The sequence below is a fragment of the Anabrus simplex genome, chromosome 2, assembly GCF_040414725.1.
Source record: "Anabrus simplex isolate iqAnaSimp1 chromosome 2, ASM4041472v1, whole genome shotgun sequence".
Lineage (NCBI taxonomy): Eukaryota > Metazoa > Arthropoda > Insecta > Orthoptera > Tettigoniidae > Anabrus > Anabrus simplex.
The window spans coordinates 310,361,013-310,383,381 of record NC_090266.1 but is presented as its reverse complement, the minus strand read 5'-3'; the positions used below and the strand labels follow the sequence as shown (position 1 = coordinate 310,383,381).

General features: G+C 41.7%; 1 protein-coding gene across 2 annotated transcripts in view; it reads left to right on the top strand.

Moving 5' to 3' along the window:
• Nucleotides 1–22,369, top strand: part of LOC136864080 (pyruvate dehydrogenase E1 component subunit beta, mitochondrial) — a 198,664-nt gene that overhangs the window by 48,374 nt on the left and 127,921 nt on the right. For both annotated transcript variants that reach the window (XM_067140624.2, XM_067140623.2), the window contains 3 exons: nt 4,714–4,920; nt 5,016–5,123; nt 17,366–17,473. In XM_067140624.2, coding sequence (XP_066996725.1) covers nt 4,714–4,920; nt 5,016–5,123; nt 17,366–17,473 — 423 coding nt within the window. The remainder of the gene's footprint in view (nt 1–4,713; nt 4,921–5,015; nt 5,124–17,365; nt 17,474–22,369) is intronic.

Sequence of the window (22,369 nt, the reverse complement as noted above, 5' to 3'; positions counted from 1 at the left end):
ATGTTATAGTAAATGTAATATTTCCTAACAGTACGTTGGCCTGATAATCCACTTAATATAGTGACAGGATTTCTAATGAAGGCAACATTGATGTGTGTCATCATTTGAGAGGTTATTTTTAAAGTTGTCAAAAAAGGATGTCACGTTTCTCCTTGACAACTTCCAGAACAGCGAGCTTCTTTAATAACCTTTCTTTCCCATAATAAAAACTTTAACGGTACGACAATTATACCGCCAAGTTCGCCGCGAAAAGTAAAGCATTAAAATCATAGAGTATTAGGCCTATAGAGTTTGTTTATGGAATAAACTCGATTGGATCACTCATTCGCAAAGACTTTTCACTTTGCGAAGAAATTGAAAAGTACAACCTATTTCATGGTGGAACAGAAAGACTTTGCACTTTGCAAGAATTGAAAAGTGAAAAGTGCAAAGTTGAAAAGTTGCAAAGTTCGTTTGTGGAACAGGCACCAGGATTTACACAGACTCCCGACTTAGAAGATGCAGTGCTTGCTTGCATGGGTGAGGCGCCTGCAATCAGCACTCGAGCAGTTGCAAGTGAAATGAATGTTTTGCATATGACTGTGTGGCATGTTTTACGTGAAATAGAGCTACACCCATACCATCCACAGAAAGTGTACGCTTTGAGTCCTGCTGACTTCGCACCCCGAGTTGTGTTTAGCCAATGGGTCTTGCAGCGCCTTGCAGTTAATTTTCATTTTCCTGTGTGTGTGTCCTTTTCACAGATGAAGCCTGTTTCACCAGAGATGGAATGCTAGAGTGTCACAATAGTCATGTTTGGGCCAATGAGAATCCCCATGCTACAGTTGTGAAGAGCCATCAGCACAAACTTTTAATCAACGTGTGGGCAGGCATAGTCAACGATTATGTAGTAGGCGCATTTCTTCTTCCTCCCTGCCTAAATGTAGCAGTGTACACAGTAGTGCTCAGAGATGTACTACCCATATTCCTGGAACACATACCACTTGCCCTTCGTCAGCGGATGTGGTTCCAACACCACAGCCGGGCTGAGTGGCTCAGACAGTTGAGGCACTGGCGTTCTGACCCCAACTTGGCAGGTTTGATCCTGGCTCAGTCCGGTGGTATTTGAAGGTGTTCAGATACGTCAGCCTTGTGCCGGTAGATTTACTGGCACGTAAAAGAACTCCTGCGGGACTAAATTCCGGCACCTCGGCGTCTCCGAAGGCCGAAAAAGTAGTTAGTGGGACGTAAAGCAAATAGCATTATTATTATTATTATTATTATTATTATTACAAACACCACGAACCTACTACGCTGGCGTAGCAGGGGGAGAGTTGTTACTCCCACGTGACGCATCCCAGGTGGCGGATAGGGGTGTCCTAACCGGCTTGCCGGCGGACTTGAGGGAAATAAAATACCTCTCGTGGACCACACACACAACCCCCTGTGGGTGAGGGACACAGACGAAGAATACACCCATTGGTATCCCCTGCCTGTTGTAAGAGGCGAAAAGAGGGGCGACCAAGGGATGATAAAATTAGAACCATGATACTACTTGTAATTAGTACCACTACGCGGGGAACACCATGGGTCGCTTATACTTGTGCGTAATACCTCTATGTTAGGTACACGGTAGGTTTGTGATTAGTAGCGATAGAGTGCATTGGCGGCTTTTACACTACCTGTGATTTGTACCCCTATATGAGTAACACCATGGGATGAGCGACACCATGGTTCTGCCTTGCCTATGCATAGTACCCACTCCGTGAGGAACGCCATGGGATAGTGCGTGTCCCTGTGTTTAGTCCACTTATGTGGGGAACGCCATAGGTTTGCGTTGCCTGTATCGCCCCAGTGTGCGAAACACCATAGATCTGTGTTACATGTTCGAATTTCATTACCTGTGCATAGTACCATACTGTGTGGAATACCGCGAGTCTGCGCTACTTTTGATTAATACTGCAACATGACGCATAGCATGGCTCTATTTTCCTAGCAATAAGTACCATTATGAGGGGCCGATGACCTAAATTTTGGACCCGTTTCAACTACAAGCATCATTGAGTCAGTATTGTGCTTTAGAAGCTGTCCCTTGGTCCGTAATATTATAGTTTAACGCTAAGTTTCTGGGAATGTGGGGCATTGCGGGTCGGATCCACTGATGGTTTTAACTTCATATCCATCCATTCATTCTTTGTGCTCACGTTTTCGAATTCTGGTCAGTGGAGGATTATGGATTTTTAAACTGTCATACCATTTCTTCTCATTTCGTACCATTAGGGGCCAATGACCTAGATGTTAGGCCCCTTTAAATAACGAGCATCATCATCATCATCATCGTTTTTCGAACATGATGGAGCTCCACCTCACTTTGGACTGAGGGTTTGTGAACACCTAGATCATACATTCCCTGCAAAGTGGATAGGAAGAGGAGGTCCTGCTTCATGGCCCGCTCGCTCATCTGATGTCACCCCATTTGATTGCTTCTTGCGGGGCCATGCGAAAACTCTTGTTCATGAGACACCTGCCAAGAGATCCTCTTCAGTCAGGAATTCTCGCTGCCTGCGACGCTGTTGAAACGGCACCGGGGATATTCAAACGGGTATGACAGAACATTGTGCAATGATGCCATACCTGCATTGACGCAGGGGGACGCCATTTTGAACATTTGTTGTAAATGGAGCAGCTTGTGAATCTTGTGCAGGTAAACTGTCTAAATGAGTAGAATTTTGCTTAACCTTTATTCGATCATTTTCAGAATATGGTTCCTTATCTCATATTGATCCATTTGCCGTCCTCCATCATCCCCAAAATTTGCAACATCATCACGGATACACCCTGTGTAGTTTAAAATAAGTTTCCATAAACCTTGCAGGTGTGTTCGATCAAACTATAACTATTAACAATTTAATGGGCAGTCAGAACAATCCTATGGTGAGACTCATGATGTCTGAGTGCGATTTTAGACAGACTAACTTTGCTCCATTCCTCTATTTATTTACCAAAAAGATGACTTTTCAGGGTATAACAAAAATAACTCTAATGTGTTTGCTAGAAAATAGATGCTCCACATCGGTTGAGTTTTTAGTTTAATTTCTGCGGCTCTGAATCTGTACTACATCTGTTGGGTTTTCCTCATGCTAGAGGTTCCCTTTGCGAGCATTTATTTTTGTGCTTCTGAGTCAGGGATTGGCCTTTTGTTAATCGACTGCCTCAGGTAACGGTTTTACAAACTTATTCTAAGGCTAATTCAAAATGAGCTTTCCTTTGTGACTACCACAAACTGCTTAAAAATAATCGATGTTTACTGATAGGAATGAATGGGCGACAACTCGGCCTACTGGGGATGAAGTCTTGCAGGGATATACTGTAATTGATATCACTGCTGAACAGAATGGAAAACTTCACATTGGGTTGTGTGAAAAAGTAAAAAAATTGGCAATGTGTTTTACTTGTAAATTACTATTAGCCAGTTAGTTTTCTGAGAGTTTCATCCATGGTTGTAATTGTAATACAATTTTGGCTGCCTAAAAGCTTTCGCTATCTGTAGAGCTAATTTAGCAGTTTCTTTTTTATATGGCTTCATGTAATACCTTCTCATTGTCATGCGTTCCACGACCTTGTCGAACCCTCGTTGTGAACTGGCCTGTCTCGTAGCGATTCCACAAGCGGTGAATAACTGACGGAGAGACATTGAAATCCACAGCAACACGACGAAAAGTCCATCCTTCCTGTATCAAATTGACGGCTTGCAACTTGAACCTTGTTCAGATGTCTCATGGAATGTGCTGGTTGACGTACAATATGCTCAAATGACCACAGTAGTCTGTGTACCTCATGACGACGCACAGACGCACCGGTATTCACTTCGTTTTGAGGGGTTATCTGACAGTTGAATGCATTGCCACGCCTACAGATGGAGTATAACTTTGATTTGGCATACTCTGAGTAGCTAAGGTCTCAAGGTATGCTGTACGACCATTTTAAGCCCATCTACCAAATTAACATTCACATACCAGGCGTTACAAAACATGTTCAGAAGGATGGATAATATATTTAGTGTCTATTATCTCAGAAGTTATTTTCATTTTTACAGTTTAATTAAAAAAAAAAAAAAGTGTATTAAATGTAAAATTCACTTTCAGATATGAGAGAGAGAGAGAGAGAGAGAGAGAGAGAGAGAGAGAGATGGGGGGTGGGGGTTAGGGAAAATAACTGTCAAATAATTTTAGAAACAGAGCTCGATAGCTGCAGTCGCTTAAGTGCGGCCAGTATCCAGTATTCGGGAGATAGTGGGCTCGAACCCCACTGTCGGCAGCCCTGAAGATGGTTTTCCGTGGTTTCCCATTTTCACACCAGGCACCTTAATTAAGGCCATGTACGCTTCCTTCCCACTCCTAGCCCTTTCCTATCCCATCGTCGCCATAAGACTGTCGGTGCGACATAAAGCAGCTTGCAAAAAAAAAAAAAAAAAAAAAAAAAAAAAAAAAAAAAAAAAAAAGAAACAAATAGAAACTTTGATTCCACTATCTGGCAACCATCATTAACTTTGCTTTTGATTATTTTGGTAGTTCTGATATATTTATGTGGAGCAGGTTGTCTTGTTTTGGGTTTACAGTTGAAAATTCCACCAAAATGGCTGTTAGTGCTAGTTATACTTCTGTATTTTATGATGAAATTGCATGCTATTTGGTTGTTTGATTTTCTTGTTTTAAATCATTACCTTATTTATAGATGACTGTTCGCGATGCCCTAAATGCTGCAATGGATGAGGAAATGGAACGTGATGAGAGAGTTTTCTTGCTGGGTGAAGAGGTTGCTATGTATGATGGGGCATACAAAGTATCAAGAGGGTTATGGAAGAAATATGGGGATAAGCGAGTTATTGACACACCTATAACTGAAATGGGATTTGCAGGCATTGCAGTTGGAGCAGCTATGGTAAGATAGTTTTAATGTGTGTCATATAGTTTGATACTTTATAATTTGTTTAACATAATGCTTATTTTATAGAATTACATTTTTTCATTTTGCAGGCAGGCTTGCGCCCTATTTGCGAGTTCATGACATTCAACTTCGCTATGCAAGCTATTGACCAAATAATAAATTCAGCTGCAAAAACCTTCTATATGTCTGCTGGAAGCGTAAGTCAATTAGTTTGTGATTATTTTCTAAAAATTAAGTGGCTAGAAGGATAAAGAATTTTCATATACTGTACCTTTATGCTCATGTATTACACACATTTTTCAGTGTGGGTTGAAATCTATTGCAGTATTAAGATAGCAGGCTGGACATTTTTGTTTATGGAGTTTCATGGGTACTAACTTAAAGTGGAAGTATATATAACTGTTAGGTTTTTCAGTCTGTCAAAACTAATTTATGAATAAATGCAATTTAGAAAATACCTGAAAAAGAAAATATATAACAACATATTGTACCTGAAAAAAGAAACAACTTAACTAAAGTAGAATGAAAGGTTTCGTTCCTGAAAGAACCTGATACTATCAAATCACTCAATATTTTTTTGTTTTATAACATGTGCATTGATTAATAATATTGAAAATGTAAAACCATGTTATGTTAAAACCTCTCTGATAATTGTTAAAATGCTATACCTTATATTAATGAAGTACTCCTCATATGGTTCATTTCTCCTCACTGGTCCACCTAGGAGTGCGATGTTGCACAATATGCTGTCACTGGCGTTGCGCTAGCTGGCTTGTTTACCGTAACTTTCAACGTCATGTTCCGGTGACGTCAAGGGTATTATTACATTTTTCTTTTTTCGTATCAGCCTACTAAGGACCACATTATTTCATCTGTCCCCTCTGGGCTTTGATCTTTGCCCAGTGCTCCTTCATTCATTGCCGGTGTTGCTTTTTTCTTTCCTCCGTCCACGTCTTTCCATTCTTCAACTTTGGCCTTTCTTGAAAACCCTGGTGGTCTTTCAGTTTCCTCCTGAGTGGGTTGCGTTCTTTTATATCTTTGTAAGTGATCCTCATCTCCTGTAGGTCCCTTTCCACCTCCTTGAATCAAGTTGTCCGGGTCTTCTTATCTTTAAAATAGGAAAAGATCTGGTTCGATAATAATGTGGGTTTCAATCTTGGCAAGTGGCCATAAAATGCAATTCTCCTTCTCCGCGTGACATCAGAGATCTTCTGGACATGAGAATACAGCTCATAGTTATGCCGACATCCATATTCATCTTTGTCTTTAATTGGGCCAAGAATTTTCCTTAAGATCTTTCTCTCCTTAATTTCCAATTATTCTGTCAATCTTTTCTTGTTCATAGCAAGGCATTCCGCTGCATACGAAGCCTCTAGTCTTATGATAGTGCAGTAATGTCTGAGTTTTGCGTTCAAGGATATGGACTCTTTGTTGTAAACATCTTTGGTCAGTTGATAAGCCATTTCCATTTTATTCATGCTTGATGCGAAAGCCTCTTTTTCAGGGATGTTTGGTTCTATCCACTCGCCAAGATATTAAAACTTATCTGTCCGTTTGATTGCCCCCGATTTACTTTTAGCTCTCTTGGTGCTGGCTTGATGTCAGTTATGAATTGCGTTTTCTCCAAAGGTATCTGGAGGCCTGGTTTTTCCGCCTGTGTCTTGAGGTGATTAATTTGCTTTGTAGCCATATTGAAAGAATCAGAGAAAATTGCCCGATCATCTGCAAAAGCTAAGCAATCAGTTGAAGGGTTCATGTTCTTGTAACCCAGTTCACACCATTTTGAACCCATTGTTATACATTTCTTTCTTTCTTTGTTTGTTTCTTTCTTTCCTTCCTTCTTCTTCTTATTTTGAATAATGTAAGGGATGTTTAATGAGCACTAGTGAATTAAATAATTATGTAATTTTATATATATGTTTCCACCCGGAGCGTAAGAAAAGTCGACCATATAAATGTGTTTCCACCCGCGAAGAGTTAAGTCATGCTCTGGTGATGTCGTAGGCCCACATCCAACTGTACTTGTAGTCCATTATCCTTACCATCATCATCATCATCGTCATATTTTAGACTGTTGTGGAAATATTTTAGGGGCTGTTTGAGTATTACTGAATGAATAAATTATATAGTTTTAATGAAGTTTGAAATGTTGTGCTTTACTGAACACAGATTGATTGAATTATGCAGAGTGAAGAGTGGTGTATCTTTTAGGTGTGTGTGATCATTTAGGTTGTTCTGTTTGGCTTTACCGGGCGAGTTGGCCGTGCGCGTAGAGGCGCGCGGCTGTGAGCTTGCATCCGGGAGATAGTAGGTTCGAATCCCACTATCGGCAGCCCTGAAAATGGTTTTCCGTGGTTTCCCATTTTGGCACCAGGCAAATGCTGGGGCTGTACCTTAATTAAGGCCACGGCCGCTTCCTTCCAACTCCTAGGCCTTTCCTATCCCATCGTCGCCATAAGACCTATCTGTGTCGGTGCGACGTAAAGCCCCTAGCAAAAAAAAAAAAAACTGTTTGGCTTTGTTCGTTTTGTGAATTTTTTAAACTCCTTTACATATAAAAGATTTTCATTATTTTTGATATGTAATATTTTAAGACCTGTGTGCCTATATCTGTAAAGTGGTGGGCATTTTTATGTTTGTTTGCAGAACCCTGATTGTCTTGTGTCTAATTGCATTTTTGTGATCATTGTACCTGGTGTGGTAATGCCATTACACGTGCATTACAATTTGGCTTTTGGCATTTGAATTCATATATTCCTGATGTGGAGGAAGAGTCCTTTTTATTTAAATTACATCCCTAAAATAATTCTAAACAATTTAAAATACAACAATAATAATATCCTGTAATTACAACTCTGGGAAGACCCTTGATGTCATCTGAACATGACGTAATGGAAAGTTACGTTAAACAAGCCAACTAGCGCAAATACCAGTGACAGTGTATCATGCAACTTTGTACTCCTAGGTGGACCAATGAGGAGAGAAGAACCACGTGGGGAATACTTCATTAGTATACAGTATTACCCCTCTTTTACACTATTCAAGGGACCTAAGAAATACTGGTATAAACGGTGGGGGGAATTGTAAATTGTGGGAAACAGTATATATATGCTCTCGAAAAGGAAGTAAATATTATACAAATGCATATGATTAATTTGTAGAGTATTTTAATCTTAATCCTATTAATCATCATCATCAGGATTTCCTTCCAGCAAGCCGGGTAGGAACTCAGGAATTTTGAACGATAAGCCTCCACTGCCAGATAAAAGCGATGCGCAGGTCATCAGGGGCTGGGGGGGACTGTGAGAAATGGGCAACCAGCACCAAACTACATCAAGATTGGGATAGTAAATGCCCTGACACAGACGGGAAAGACAGAAGAACTGGTTGACTTCATGATAGAAAAATATATAGCCATACTTGGACTGTGTGAGACCAAGAAGAGGGGTATGGGGCAGATTTTTCTGAGAGAAGGATACAGGCTGTATCACAGCGGAGGACCTGAGGCAAAAAATGGAGTGGCCATCATACTTAGAAAAGAAATCCAAGAATATGTGGAATATACAAAATGCATCAGCGATAGGATGATGGTGATTAGACTCCAGTTTGAAAATGGCATGAAAGGTCTATTTCAGTAGTATGCCCCACAAACAGGTTGCATAGATGAACATCTAGAGGACTTCTCAGAGGAAGTGGAGAGACAGATAGAAGATAAGGAAGTGCTATTGATGGGAGATATAAATGCACAAGTTGGAATGGAAAGACAAGGAAAGTAAGATGTTGTAGGGCCCTTTGGATATGGAAATGTAAATCCAGAAGGCGAGTTGTTGGTGGATTTTTGCATGAGGAACTAAATGATTGTTGGAAACACATGGTTTAGGAAGAAGAGGAGTCAGAAGATTACAAGGTATGGTTGGGGAGACACTGGAATAACCTTTAGGATGTTACAGTCATGCCTGAAGAAGCCTTTGGTGGAGATCATAGAGCTGTGATAGGAAAATTGAAAGTGGGAAAGATTGAAAAACCCCCATTAAGAAGAGATAAAAGAATCAAAGTATGGAATTTGAAGGAGAAAAGCATACAAGAAGAATTTCAAATGGAAATAATACCCTTGATACCCAGGATGGAGGTGGGGAATGTTGAAGATGAATGGAAAAGATATAATGAAGCAGTGGTTGGATGTGCAGAAAATTTATGTGGTAGAACATCAGGAAATGTGAAAGACTAAGGGAATGATACGGTAAAGATTAAAGCGAAGGAAAAGAAAATGGCATGGGAAGCATGGAAAATATCTAAGACTGAAGAAAGTAGAAGTAAATATGTGGAGGCAAGGAAGTTGGCCAAGAAAGTAGTAGAGGAAGAAAAGAGGGAAAGCTGGGCCTTATTCACACAGAAATTGAGAGATGATATGCAGGGCAGCAAGAAATTACTGTATGGTATCTTAAGAAACAAAAAGGGAGATCAAGCAAATACCAGATTTGTGAAGGATGAAGGCGGCATAATGTTAACAAAGTCAAAAGAGATAATAGATGGAGAGAGTATTTTCAGAAGTTGCTGAACATAAGAACTGATGAGTCATTCAATGGACGACCAGGAAAGGCAATTAGTTGATGAAGAAATGGATAAAGAAATTACAATGAATGAAATTGAAATGGCAATAAGAAAGATGAAGAATGGAAAAGCTGCTGGAATAGATGAAATTTCAGTGGAGATGATAAAGGCAGCTGGAGCTGTAGGCCTGCAGTGAACATATCAGGTTCTCAGGAATGTCTGGGAGGTTCCCGAGGCGATACGAAAGTTTTGGAGAACTACAGGGGAATTACTCCAATGTCCCATGTTGCTAAGATAATGGAGAGGATACTGGAAAGTAGAATAAGGTTGAGGGTTGAGAATCAGATACATGAAAATCAGTTTGGTTTCAGAAGTGGAAGGTCAATAATAGAGCCCATTTTCATTATGAGAAAACTAATGGAAAAGCTATGGGAGTACGGGAATGATATGGTGATGACATCCATTGACATTGAAGAGGTATATGACAGTGTCCCCAGGACTAAAGTTTTGGATAGTCCGATGCAAAAAGGAATTGGACAGGGATTAATAAAGGTGATCATGGCAATGTACAAGGAATGTTGTAGTTGCGTGCAAACACAAGTTGGTAGGACAAGTTGGTTCAAAATAACTAGTCGGCTGAGACAGTAAAGTATTCTGTCATCAATCTTGTTTACAATAGTAATGGTTGACATCATGAGAACAGCAAAAGCAGCATATGGAGGAAGAGAAATGAACATATTGTTATTTGCATATGATATTGTGATTTGGGAAGAAGACAACAGGAAGGTTCAAGAACAGTTGGATGTGGTGAAGGGGAGATTGAAGAATGTTGATTGAAAATAAGTGTTGAAAAGAGTAAAACTCTTGTTATGGTTACAGGAGAGAAAGAAGGGGAAGGTCAGATTAGACTTGCAGACATGCCTCTGGAAGTAGTGGAAACGTTCAAATACCTGGAGAGTGAATTAATGGAGAATGTTCATCTGGATGCTAAAATTAATAAGAGGATTCAAGCTAGTTGTTTCTATCATAGTGTAATGGTTACCGTGTCAGCCATGTTGGAATTAGAGTCGGGCGATGTCACCATCTGGTCCGCCCGTTTACTCCTAGACTCTGTGATCGGAAAAACAGAGAGAAGATGATAAAGAACAGCAGAAAGTGTCGTAGCGTTGAGGGTAAACAAATATTGCGTGAGGAAGGAGATCTAAAGAAGCATGTAGTCGGGAACCCTGACTGTGTACTGAGGTGTAAGTGATTTATTAGCATTAGTTAGTACATTTTATTACAGCAGCTACCAGTGTAGTGTTAATTTATCTTACTACCCCGCCAAGTCGTCAACTGGTTTCAGAATCGGGATCGACTGGTAGCAGTAATTTCGTAACTAGCAATCTCTAGCGAATAGTAAAATGGATAGCGAACAGTTTCAGACTCTCCTCATAAGTGTACCGAACTCTCATCCAAACAGGACGAAATCAAGAGCGAACTGAAAATGGAATTGAAGAACTTAAGGGTGGACAAAGTAAATTAGAACCGGTAGTGCACTCTCTAGAAAGAAAATAAACAAGTGACATTATGCAGGACGTACAGGAACTGGATGAAAAACAGATCAAAGAAATAGGCAGGTAGTGGAGTCAGGGGTTTGAGACCTGAAAGAGGAAGTAAGCGCTCTTCTTAAGAGAGTGACAGCCATGGAGACTTGTGTTAGGACCACCAGCCACGACAGCGGCTCCAGCGCCGGGAAGGTAAAATCCCCGCGCTTCGACGGGACCACATCGCGGAATACCTTCCGGGCTCAATTCGAGACCGTGTGCAGGCACAGCGGTTGGAAATTGGAAGAAAGGGCCGTTCACCTAATCACCGGACTGCAAGGAACAGCAGCACAAGTGCTACACAGCCTCCATCCGGGTGCCACCTGCGAGGAGATTGTTAGAGTGATCGACAGCCGATACGGTGACCACCAGCTGGCAGCCGCCTACCGAGTCCAGCTGAGGAAGAGGACCCAGCATGTTATTGAGACGCTGCAGGAATTCGCGCAAGATGTGGAGCTGCTAGCCCACAAGGCTCTGGATGGGCTGCCTCAGGACCCCATTCTGCGGGAGGCAGCCTATACATTCATTGATGGACTCCGAGATGCTGAGATCTGTCAAAAGCTGATGCTCAACGGGAGCACAACATCAGGGAGGCCCTGACGTTACCCTGAGAGTGGAGGCGGTGAAGGGTAGAGCGACACCGTCACCAAGAGTATGAGCCGTAAGAAGCGAGGACGCGCTGGAGACCCGCCCCATTACAGGAGAACGACACATGCCACCGGTGAGACGCCGACGCACCGACAAGATCACCTGTTGGAACTGCAGCGAACGTGACCACCTGCGGAGGAACTGCAGTATGGAGACAGCCCCTGATCAGGGAAACGAGTAAGGAGCGACAAGGAGAAGGGCTCGTCGGCACCGTTATTACCGTCCCCTTGTTTCACGCTAAATGTGGTCATCGAGCGGAGCGACAATAGCTTGATCTCAAATATTATTACAATAAATGAATATTATAAGCCCACCTGTTCAATACAATACAATATGATCCACTTGTAAAATAGCTTGATCGCCGACGGGTGGCTTGGAGACAGGCCGTGCCGGGTCACGATACACGGGGGCAGCATTAACCATCACCAAGCCTGACATCGCTGAGGGACAGCCAGAAAGGGAACACAACCACCCCTATGTGCTGCGAACGGCCTCAGGAGACACCATCCCTGTTCTGAAGGAGGCGCTACTTCAACTGACGCTGGGACGACGACGCCTACGAGTCTGGGCCTTCGTCGCCGCAGTCGTGGATGAGGTCATCCTGGGCCTAGACGCGCTACGGGCATACGAGGTGACTGTTGACGTGGGACGATGTCTGTTGTGGCTCGGCTAACAAGAGATAATGCATCGACGCCCAGGGAAGCAAACTCGAGTAGCGCGATTATCGCTGGCCAGCGACGAAGTTATACCAGCCAACAGCAAGATGATGGTTACGGCACGGTTAGAGGAACCTATACAAGGGGACAGCGTGCTCGTGGAACCCGGACCTCCAACTGCCGATCAAGACTCTGCTTGGCCAGGACGCTCGTTCTGCCACAAAGCTGCGTGCCGGTACGCATATTGAATTCGACGTCGCGGGAGCAGAGAATACCCAGCGTTACCGAGCTTGGGATTTGTGAACCAGTTATGTGCGTCTTGTCAGTGGACGATGAAGATGCACAGGCCCTGGAAGCAGGTGAAGGATCGGATAACCTTCGGATGATAATATCCGACGCCCAGAAACATTTGGAGGCGCGACAGCTCAGGGAGCTGAAGGAACTAATCCACGACTTTAGGGACATCTTCACTGTTACCGGAGGCGACTACAGAAAGACGGATAGAATGTACCATCACATTAACACCGGCGATGCCGCTCCAATCCGAAGCCACCCCGTAGAGTACCCCAGGCAAAAAGGGCAGAAATCGACCAGATGCTGGGTGACGTGAAGCAGCAGGGAGTCATCGAGTAGTCGAACAGCCCATGGTCATCACCAGTGGTCCTGGTGAAGAAAACGAACTGTGAGCTCCGCTTCTGCGTTGATTACCGCAAATTGAACGATGAGAATGAGCGATGAAAGAATGTCAAAAAAGGTGATGGAAATGCAAATGCAAGGAGAGGCCGTGGACAACCACAATTGTCAGGGACTTCCATCTCAACAAAGAAAAGACGGCATTCTCAACTGGCCAGTTCACTGTGATGCACTTTGGCCTCTGCAACGCGCTGGCGACCTTCGAGCGATTTTGGAGTCTGTATTGAGGGGTTAACTCACGACGCCTGCCTTGTGTATCTGGACAATATAATTATTGTGGGATGCACGTTGAGAGAGTACTTTGAGAACCTGTGAAGAGTGTTCAAGAGGCTACGTGGGGCTCACCTAAAGTTAAATCCGGAAAATGCCACCTGTTCCAGAAGGAGGTGCGCTACCTGGGCCACATCGTGTCAACGAAGGGAGTAGCCACTGATCCGGAGAATCAAATCAAATCAAAATCTCTTTATTTGCAAATGAGGTGTCTACCTCGGTGGCAAATGGTACACTAAAATACATTATTGTCAAGCACTAAAGAAAGGAATAGAATTAAGTAATTTAATAGATATATATTTACCAGATATTGTAATAGGAGTTGAATCATGGCTGAGAAATGATATAATGGGTGCAGAAATTTTCTCAAGGCACTGGAGTGTGTATCGTAGAGATAGGATAGGAATGGTGGGAGGGGGGAGTGTTCATTCTGGTGAAAGAAGAATTTGTAAGCTACGAAAAAGTTAAAGATGAGACACATGAAATTCTAGGTGTAAGGCTCATTTCTAAAGATAATAGGCAACTTGATATATTTGGAGTGTACAGATCGGGAAAGGGTAGCACTGACGCGGATTCTGAATTATTTGATAGGATAGTCAGCTGTGTGGGGAAACGACATGGAAAGAAATGTGATTGTAGCGGGAGATCTGAATTTGCCAGATGTCAATTGGGAAGGAAATGCAAACGACAGGAAGCATGACCAACAAATGGCAAATAAGTTAATATGGGAAGGACAGCTGATTCGGAAAGTGATGGAACCAACCAGAGGGAAAAATATCCTGGATGTCGTGCTGATAAAACCAGATGAGCTGTATAGGGAAACTGAAGTAATAGATGGTATTAGTGATCATGAAGCTGTTTTTGTCGTAGTTCAAAATAAATGTGATAGAAAGGAAGGTCTTAAAAGTAGGACTGTTAGGCAGTACCGTATGGCTGATAAAGCAGGCATGAGGCAGTTTCTCAAAAGTAACTATGATCGGTGGAAAACGGTAAATAAAAATGTAAACAGACTCTGGGATGGGTTTAAAGAAATTGTTGAGGAATGCGAAAACAGGTTTGTACCTTTAAGGGTGGTAAGGAATGGTAAAGACCCACCTTATTATAATAGAGAAATAAAGAGACTAAGAAGGAGGTGCAGACTGGAAAGAAAGAGAGTTAGAAATGGCTGTGGAAGTAAGGAGAAATTGAAGGAACTTACTAGAAAATTGAATCTAGCAAAGAAGGCAGCTAAGGATAACATGATGGCAAGCATAATTGGCAGTCATACAAATTTTAGTGAAAAATGGAAGGGTATGTATAGGTATTTTAAGGCAGAAACAGGTTCCAAGAAGGACATTCCAGGAATAATTAATGAACAAGGGGAGTGTGTATGTGAGGATCTTCAAAAGGCAGAAGTATTCAGTCAGCAGTATGTAAAGATTGTTGGTTACAAGGATGATGTCGAGATAGAGGAGGAGACTAAGGCCAAAGAAGTAATAAAATTTACATATGATAACAATGACATTTACAATAAGATACAAAAGTTGAAAACTAGAAAAGCGGCTGGAATTGATCAGATTTCTGGGGATATACTGAAGACAATGGGTTGGGATATAGTACCGTATCTGAAGTACTTATTTGATTATTGTTTGGTCGGAGGAGCTATACCAGATGAATGGAGAGTTGCTATAGTAGCCCCTGTGTATAAAGGAAAGGGTGATAGACATAAAGCTGAAAATTACAGGCCAGTAAGTTTGACATGCATTGTATGTAAGCTTTGGGAAGGCATTCTTTCTGATTATGTTAGACATGTTTGTGAAATTAATAACTGGTTCGATAGAAGGCAATTCGGTTTTAGGAAAGGTTATTCTACTGAAGCTCAACTTGTAGGATTCCAGAAAGATATAGCAGATATCTTGGATTCTGGAGGTCAAATGGACTGTATCGCGATTGACCTGTCTAAAGCATTTGATAGGGTGGATCATGGGAGACTACTGGCAAAAATGAGTGCAATTGGACTAGACAAAAGAGTGACTGAATGGGTTGCTATATTTCTAGAAAATAGATCTCAGAGAATTAGAGTAGGTGAAGCTTTATCTGACCCTGTAATAATTAAGAGGGGAATTCCTCAAGGCAGTATTATCGGACCTTTATGTTTTCTTATATATATATATATATATATATATATATATATATATATATATATATATATAAATGATATGAGTAAAGGAGTGGAATCGGAGGTAAGGCTTTTTGCGGATGATGTTATTCTCTACAGAGTCCAAATCCCTCTCATATCAAGCCAAACTCTCACACTACAACACTGTGGTGAAACCTGAATTCCCCTATGCAGCATAGACAGTTGCCAGAAAGGGGATTTACCGAGCTCGATAGCTGCAGTCGCTTAAGTGCAGCCAGTGTCCAGTGTTCGGGAGATAGTGGGTTCGAACCCCACTGTCGGCAGCCCTGAAGATGGTTTTCCGTGGTTTCCCATTTTCACACCTTAATTAAGGCCACGGCCGCTTCTTTCCCATTCCTAGCCCTTTCCTGTCCCATCGTCGCCGCAAGACCTCTCTGTGTTGGTGTGCCGTAAAGCAACTTGCAGAAAGGGGATTACCAAAATAGAAAAGAAAGAGCGTAAATTTCTGAGGAAAATTCTGGGACCCAGGAAAGCAACAGGAAATGAGTTTACCTTCCGTTTGAGATCAAATCAAGAGCTGTATGAAAAATGCGAAAACATTTCAACCTCGATAAGAAAAAGGCGGCTGACTTTCTATGGACACCTGAGAAGAATGGGACCGGAACAGTTAGAAAATAAGATCCTCATCTTCCAGGAAAGAAGAAAGACCCAGGTATCATGGCTGAAAGAAGTTCATCAGGATCTTAAAAAATATGACATTGAGGAGGGAGATATTACAAACAGAACAGTGTCTAGAAAGAAAATTGTGGAGGTGACAGATCTGTTCATAGAGAAACCCAAGAGAACAAGAAGGATGTTCACGGATGAGGAACGAGCGAAAGCGAGCCAGAGAATGGAGGAGGAGTATAGGCGTAAAAAGAAAGAACTTCAACAGTCAAGGAAGTTACGTAATCATAACCCATAGGAGGTTGAAATGATCCTAAATAAAGTAATAATAATAATAATAATAATAATAATAATAATAATAATAATAATAATAATCGTATGGCTGCAGCTGACGTCTGCAGGCATTTTAATATGATACTATCTGGCTGCCTGCTTATCAATTTCAATGTTCTATTTTATTCTAGGCCTTCTAGATGGCAGAGTAAACCAAATCTCTCTTGGGCTTTCATGGCTGAGATTTAATAAATTTAGTCAAGTGAACCCCAAATGTGTTGCAACATTGAAGAAAATAAATCGTGGCCTAAAGAGATGCCTGCAGTATCACAGTTACAAGCTGAACTATTGACTACTTTGTTGTACCTCTGGTTGTGGTGATCTCGACACCTTCCTTGTCTCGGCTGCATAGCTAGTGTGCAGCTTTGCCGGACAAACACGTGTGGCTGCACGGAATGAATGTCAGTAACCTCTGCTGTCTTTCTTAATTTCCACTAAATAACACCTCTGTCTTGGTGCATTATCCTCCCTGTCAACAGAAACACATTTCTAATTCCAGTGTATACAATTTTTTAAGGGTAAGAGAATTGTTATAAAAAAAAAGGAAACTGTGTGCTTTCCGGTGAGTTTGGACTCCACAGATTCATCACACTTCCCCAACAGTGAACAGGCAGATTTTCTCTTCTTTTCTAACATAGGCTTTCCTTCTGTTAGTGGAACACCAAGTACCATGAACTCGTCTCAGAAACATGGGACCCACCCCAGGAATCATGTGGGGAAGTATGTTGTATAATAGTTAAACAAGTATCATAATCATTGTCACTATTTCTACTGATTAGCATGTTCGTATAAAAATACCCACGTTACGTTTTACTGTATCATTCATCCAAAGAATTGAGCATTATTTTGTATGAAGGTTTTCCAAGAGCTCTGTATCATAGTAATGGTGTAATTAATTTATTAATGGTAACTTACAGGTTAATGTTCCAATTGTATTCCGTGGTCCAAATGGAGCAGCATCTGGTGTCGCTGCCCAGCATTCACAGTGTTTTGGAGCATGGTATGCACACTGCCCAGGTTTGAAGGTAAACTTTATGCTTATCTGATTTACATAAAAAAGAGGTATTGATATATTTACCTGCATAATATTCCCTCTTGCATGATTTGGAAATAGAGATCCACCATGTTTATGTAGAAGATTTTCATCATCAGAGTGTTTTCTGTTTAATCTTTTGCAAAGTGTGTGGTCTTGAAAACATTAAGGCTACAGCGAGACAGGCATTTTAAAACATAATATTCGTCCTTTGAATAACTCAAGAAATATGCACCTTGAGATGTGCAATATACCATGGTTAGACGCTGCAGAATTTATCGCACAATATAGAAGTGCAAAGCTGTCCTAGAAGTCACAGCGCAGACGAATGTATCGTAGCCAGTAATCTTCTTGTAAAGGATGCAGTTTTTACCAGCTATATGTGCATTAAATAATCTAGTGTACGAGCAATCAGGTCGACACCAATTATTCAAGGTTCTCATCTCTTTTTCTGCTGGTTCTGTACATGACATCATCATCATGGCAACCAATAATGAAACAATTGCTATTTATCATCCTCCTCCTTTCCCCTTATCCAGCGTCTGCCGAGTCGGAGTATTTACACTTCACCTTCCTCTCTCCTTCCACCATTTCTCTTCCATCATTTTGTCAGAGTCCAGGTTTCTTGTTCTTGCACTCCTCATTATTGAATCCACCTTGTTCTACGTCTCCCTCTCGCTCTCTCCCCCTCAGACTTCATCTCCATGAACTGTTTTGATAGTCTTTTCTCCTCCATCCTCCTTACATGTCTAAGCCATCTTAGTTTATTCCTATCAATTCTTTCAATCAGGCTTTCTATTTTGACTTCCTTTCTAATATCATCTGTATTTCCCTGTCTTTCATACTTCCTAGATATTTCATTTCACAGGCTTGAATTCTGTTCTCCTCCCTACATGTCATTGTCCAGGTGTCAGCTGCATAAGTTGATGCAAGTGTGATAAACTGATATAACTTGAAAACAATATTCTCTCACCCATGGGTAAATAATGAAAGTATCAAGCTCAAATTATTATTATTATTATTATTATTATTATTATTATTATTATTATTATTATTATTATTATTATTATTATTATTATTATTATTTTACGATTATGATTATTATTTTACGATTATGATTATTATTATGACTTGTAATGTATGCCTATGAAGTGTTTACATCCATTTAGTATTTACATAGTCAGATGATCGCATTGTTTGTGAGGTTATGTCACAAAACCTGTACTATATATAGACATTTATATGAGTTCAGTTAATGTAAGAACCTGTATATAATGTATTTTTACCTATATTTATGTGTAATCCACTACAGTATTGTGAAACACACTGTAACATCCAGAATGATGTATCTTTGGCACTAGATGATGGTAAAATATTCTGTACCTTATATCTATGTATTAAGCACTGTAGAAGCCTCCATGGCTCAGGCGGCAACGCACCGGCCTCTCACTGCTGGATAATGTGGTTCAGATCCCGGTCACTCCATGTGAGATTTGTGCTGGACAAAGCGGAGGCAGGACAGGTTTTCTCCGGGTACTCCGGTTTTCACTGTCATCTTTCATTCCAGCAACACTCTCCACTATCATTTCATTTCATCTGTCAGTCATTAATCATTGCCCCAGAGGAGTGCGACAGGCCTCGGCAGCTGGCACAATTCCTACCCTCACCGCATGATGGGGGCTTCATTCATTCCATTCCTGACCTGGTCGAATGACTGGAAACAGGCTGTGGATTTTCATTAAGCACTCTAGAATTTACGAGAAGGTATTTTGTAACATATCTTTCTAGAAGCCTGGCCAGGGACCTATATAAGGAGGTGGCCTTGATGTTAGAGACGAGTTACCGTGTTGGGGTTATGGTTTAACAGGAGTTATACTTGTGACCATGTGTTGTGCTTGTACTGACATGCTGTGGTAGTCAGCAGTCAGCTGTATCAAGGTTGTAATCTCCATGGGTTCCGTGATAGGCAGTTGTTAAAACGGTGGTTTGTTGATGTTTTCAGAGTGAAGTGTTTTGTTTGCGATGGCAGTGATTAAGGTTATGCGCATTTAATTTGTAAATAATTGTTAATAAATCCATGTACGCAAGTTGACAGTTTTTTGTGTGCGGCTTTGTGGAAACATCATTGGCGACCGTGGGACAGTAGGTAAGAATTTACGAGTGGATACGAGTGTAGTGCGCAATAGATCAGTATGCAAATGATACTAGAGAATATGTCGGTGAAACAACTCTAGGATGACTCACCAAGAAAAATCTCCCGACAAGTGGGAAGGAAAAAAATCTCTGCAGATGCAGTTACGGGAAGATCTCGCTGAAAAAAGAAGATCCCGAAAAGTTTTTCATCGGTCGACGAAGATCCAGACGAAACATTGGAATATGAGGTAAATATGACCAAAATGTGAACTAAGTTAACGAACATGATACAGACACTCAATTCCACCTTAACAGACAGCATTTTGAAAGTAAATGACGAAACCTGAGACGTTGATTCACGAGTTAATTCCACCTTAACGGAACAGAATGACAAACTTTCAGACCAAATTTTGGAAGTAAATGACAAAATTTCAGACGAAGTTTCCCAAGCTAATACAGTTTTAACCAGACAAATAGCACAAGTGTACACACAGGTTTACAATGTAGAACAGGGCCTAGAATAGAAAATTTCAACCATAAATGACAAAATTTCATTGTAAATTAGCGACTTCACCAATCAATTAACACAGCAGGTGTCAGACATCAGGTCAAAACTGGGACAGGTTGAACAGATCGATAGTAGGGTAAGCCAGCTGGAAGGGGATATCTCGAACCTTAAGGAGGAGGTGGAAATCCAGGTTTCCGGCATAAAGCAACAGGTTGAGGGGAGAATCTCTACTGTTGAGAGAAATTTTGAAAGTCATATCTCGTCCGTCGATTGAAAGTTTGGGAGCTGTATTTCTGCTGTTGAAGGAAGGTTAGATTTCGACCATCAAGGGAGATGTGCAGAATATAAGAGAATGATTCCTTCACACAGTAGAAGATAGATTAACTCAAACAGGGCGTACCACCACACCTCTAACCCCCTCGAACTTAACCGGCAGTACAGGACACCTAGACCCGAAGGTGATTATAGAGAGCCTTCCGGAATTCCACGGCCGACTGGAAGGGAACCCGACTAGCTTCATAGAGGGATCGGTCAGTCTGTTAGGAAGGACTAATCTACCAGAGGACATCTTCGTGCAACTCATCACACCGTGATTAAAGGGGCAAGCTGCAACTTGGTGGAATAACTTGAAGGGTTTAAATTTAAACTGGACGGACTTCAAGAGGGAAATCCTTGCTAGGTTTAATTCCGAAGGGGTGAAGAGCTCTGTGAAAAGGAAGCTTCTGATGAGGCAGAACCCACCTATATGAGAGCTAGCGTCTTCGTCCTACAGAAGTACCAAATCTTGAAGTGTCTGCATCCGGATGGAAGCGAAAAAGAGATCTTACCGGACATTACAGAGCTACATACTCCACGATAAGATTCAATCCCTAGTGAAAGTATTACAACCAAGATCCTTTGATGATCTACGTAGAATCATCGCCCAGCAGCAGGAGGAACACAAGAGCAATGCTACGGAAGAGACCAGCACAGTTAGGAAGTGCTACCAGTGTGGAAGAGCGAGACACCTGAAGAACAAGTGCCCACCCTTGACGTTGGAAAACTAGGTCCGGCCCATTCTGGATTGAGGGGGTGATGGGACCAGGAACAGGAAGGCGCCTCAAGACACGACGGACAAACAACCGGGGTCAAGTAGGAGAGGGATTGGTCAGATTGTGAGTAGAACAGGTCAACCCCGTCCAGCTATGATCTTAAGGATAGGCAACGAGAATTCTTCAGCCATACTCGACAGGCAAGCAAGCCATTCATTTGTCGATGGTACTGTCACCAGATTACTACCGCCTATGAAATCTCACCATCTCGGAAAGGTAGTGGGAGCAGCGGACAGGGTAACCTATTCCATTCAAGGACAGACTAACCTAACTGCTATATGCATGAACATGTCTGTTGTAATTGATGTTGCAGTGATTCAGAACCTGATACCCGACATCATATTAGGTCATGACTTTCTGGTGGAATACAAGGTGATCCTAGACTATGCAGCTCATGAAGTCTCCTTGGGAAAAGACAGACGCCTGAGGGTCACCTGGCACGATGGAAATCTCTGGACTTGCAAGGATACGGAAGTCGACGTAGACCTGGGGTATATCCAGTCAACACATCTCCGACCGAGTGAAGAAGAGGAACCGAGAGACACCTTACAGGACTTTCTGGAAGTCATCACCAATATTCTTCTTATTCTTCTTCTTCTTCTTCGGCTTTATCTTCTTCTTCTCCTCCTTCTGCCTGAATTTCCTTGCAGATCTCATTAATGGTCTGCTCCTCGCAAGTGATTACCATATCATCAATGACAATGAAGTCGTTGAAACTACTGGTAATCTCCATCTCCTCTTTAGTTTTCTAGCACCCTGGCCCTTCATCAGCAACTTCCATAACAGTGGTGTTGATACGACCACTGAAGCCTGCTTTCTTGAAGCGATTTGCTATTATTACAGGCTCCAGTGAATCCTATGATGAGGCAGTGTAATGCATTGTGTCCAAAAAAGATTGTTTGCAGATGGGTTTGCCTGCTTCCATGTGTAGCAGCGTAGGGCGCACAGCTGATTTTCGGTACCTCTGCTTCAATACCTTAATAATTTCTTGGTCCATGGGCTGTAGTACTGATGTAGTATTCGATGGAAAAAATTATGCCTTGAAGTTCCTTAAATGGGGCCACTCCTTTGGGTTGAGCAGGGCAGTGGTCCATAAACATCACAATCTTCCTATTCTGGCACCACATTTTGGCATCTAATGCCTGCATATACTCTT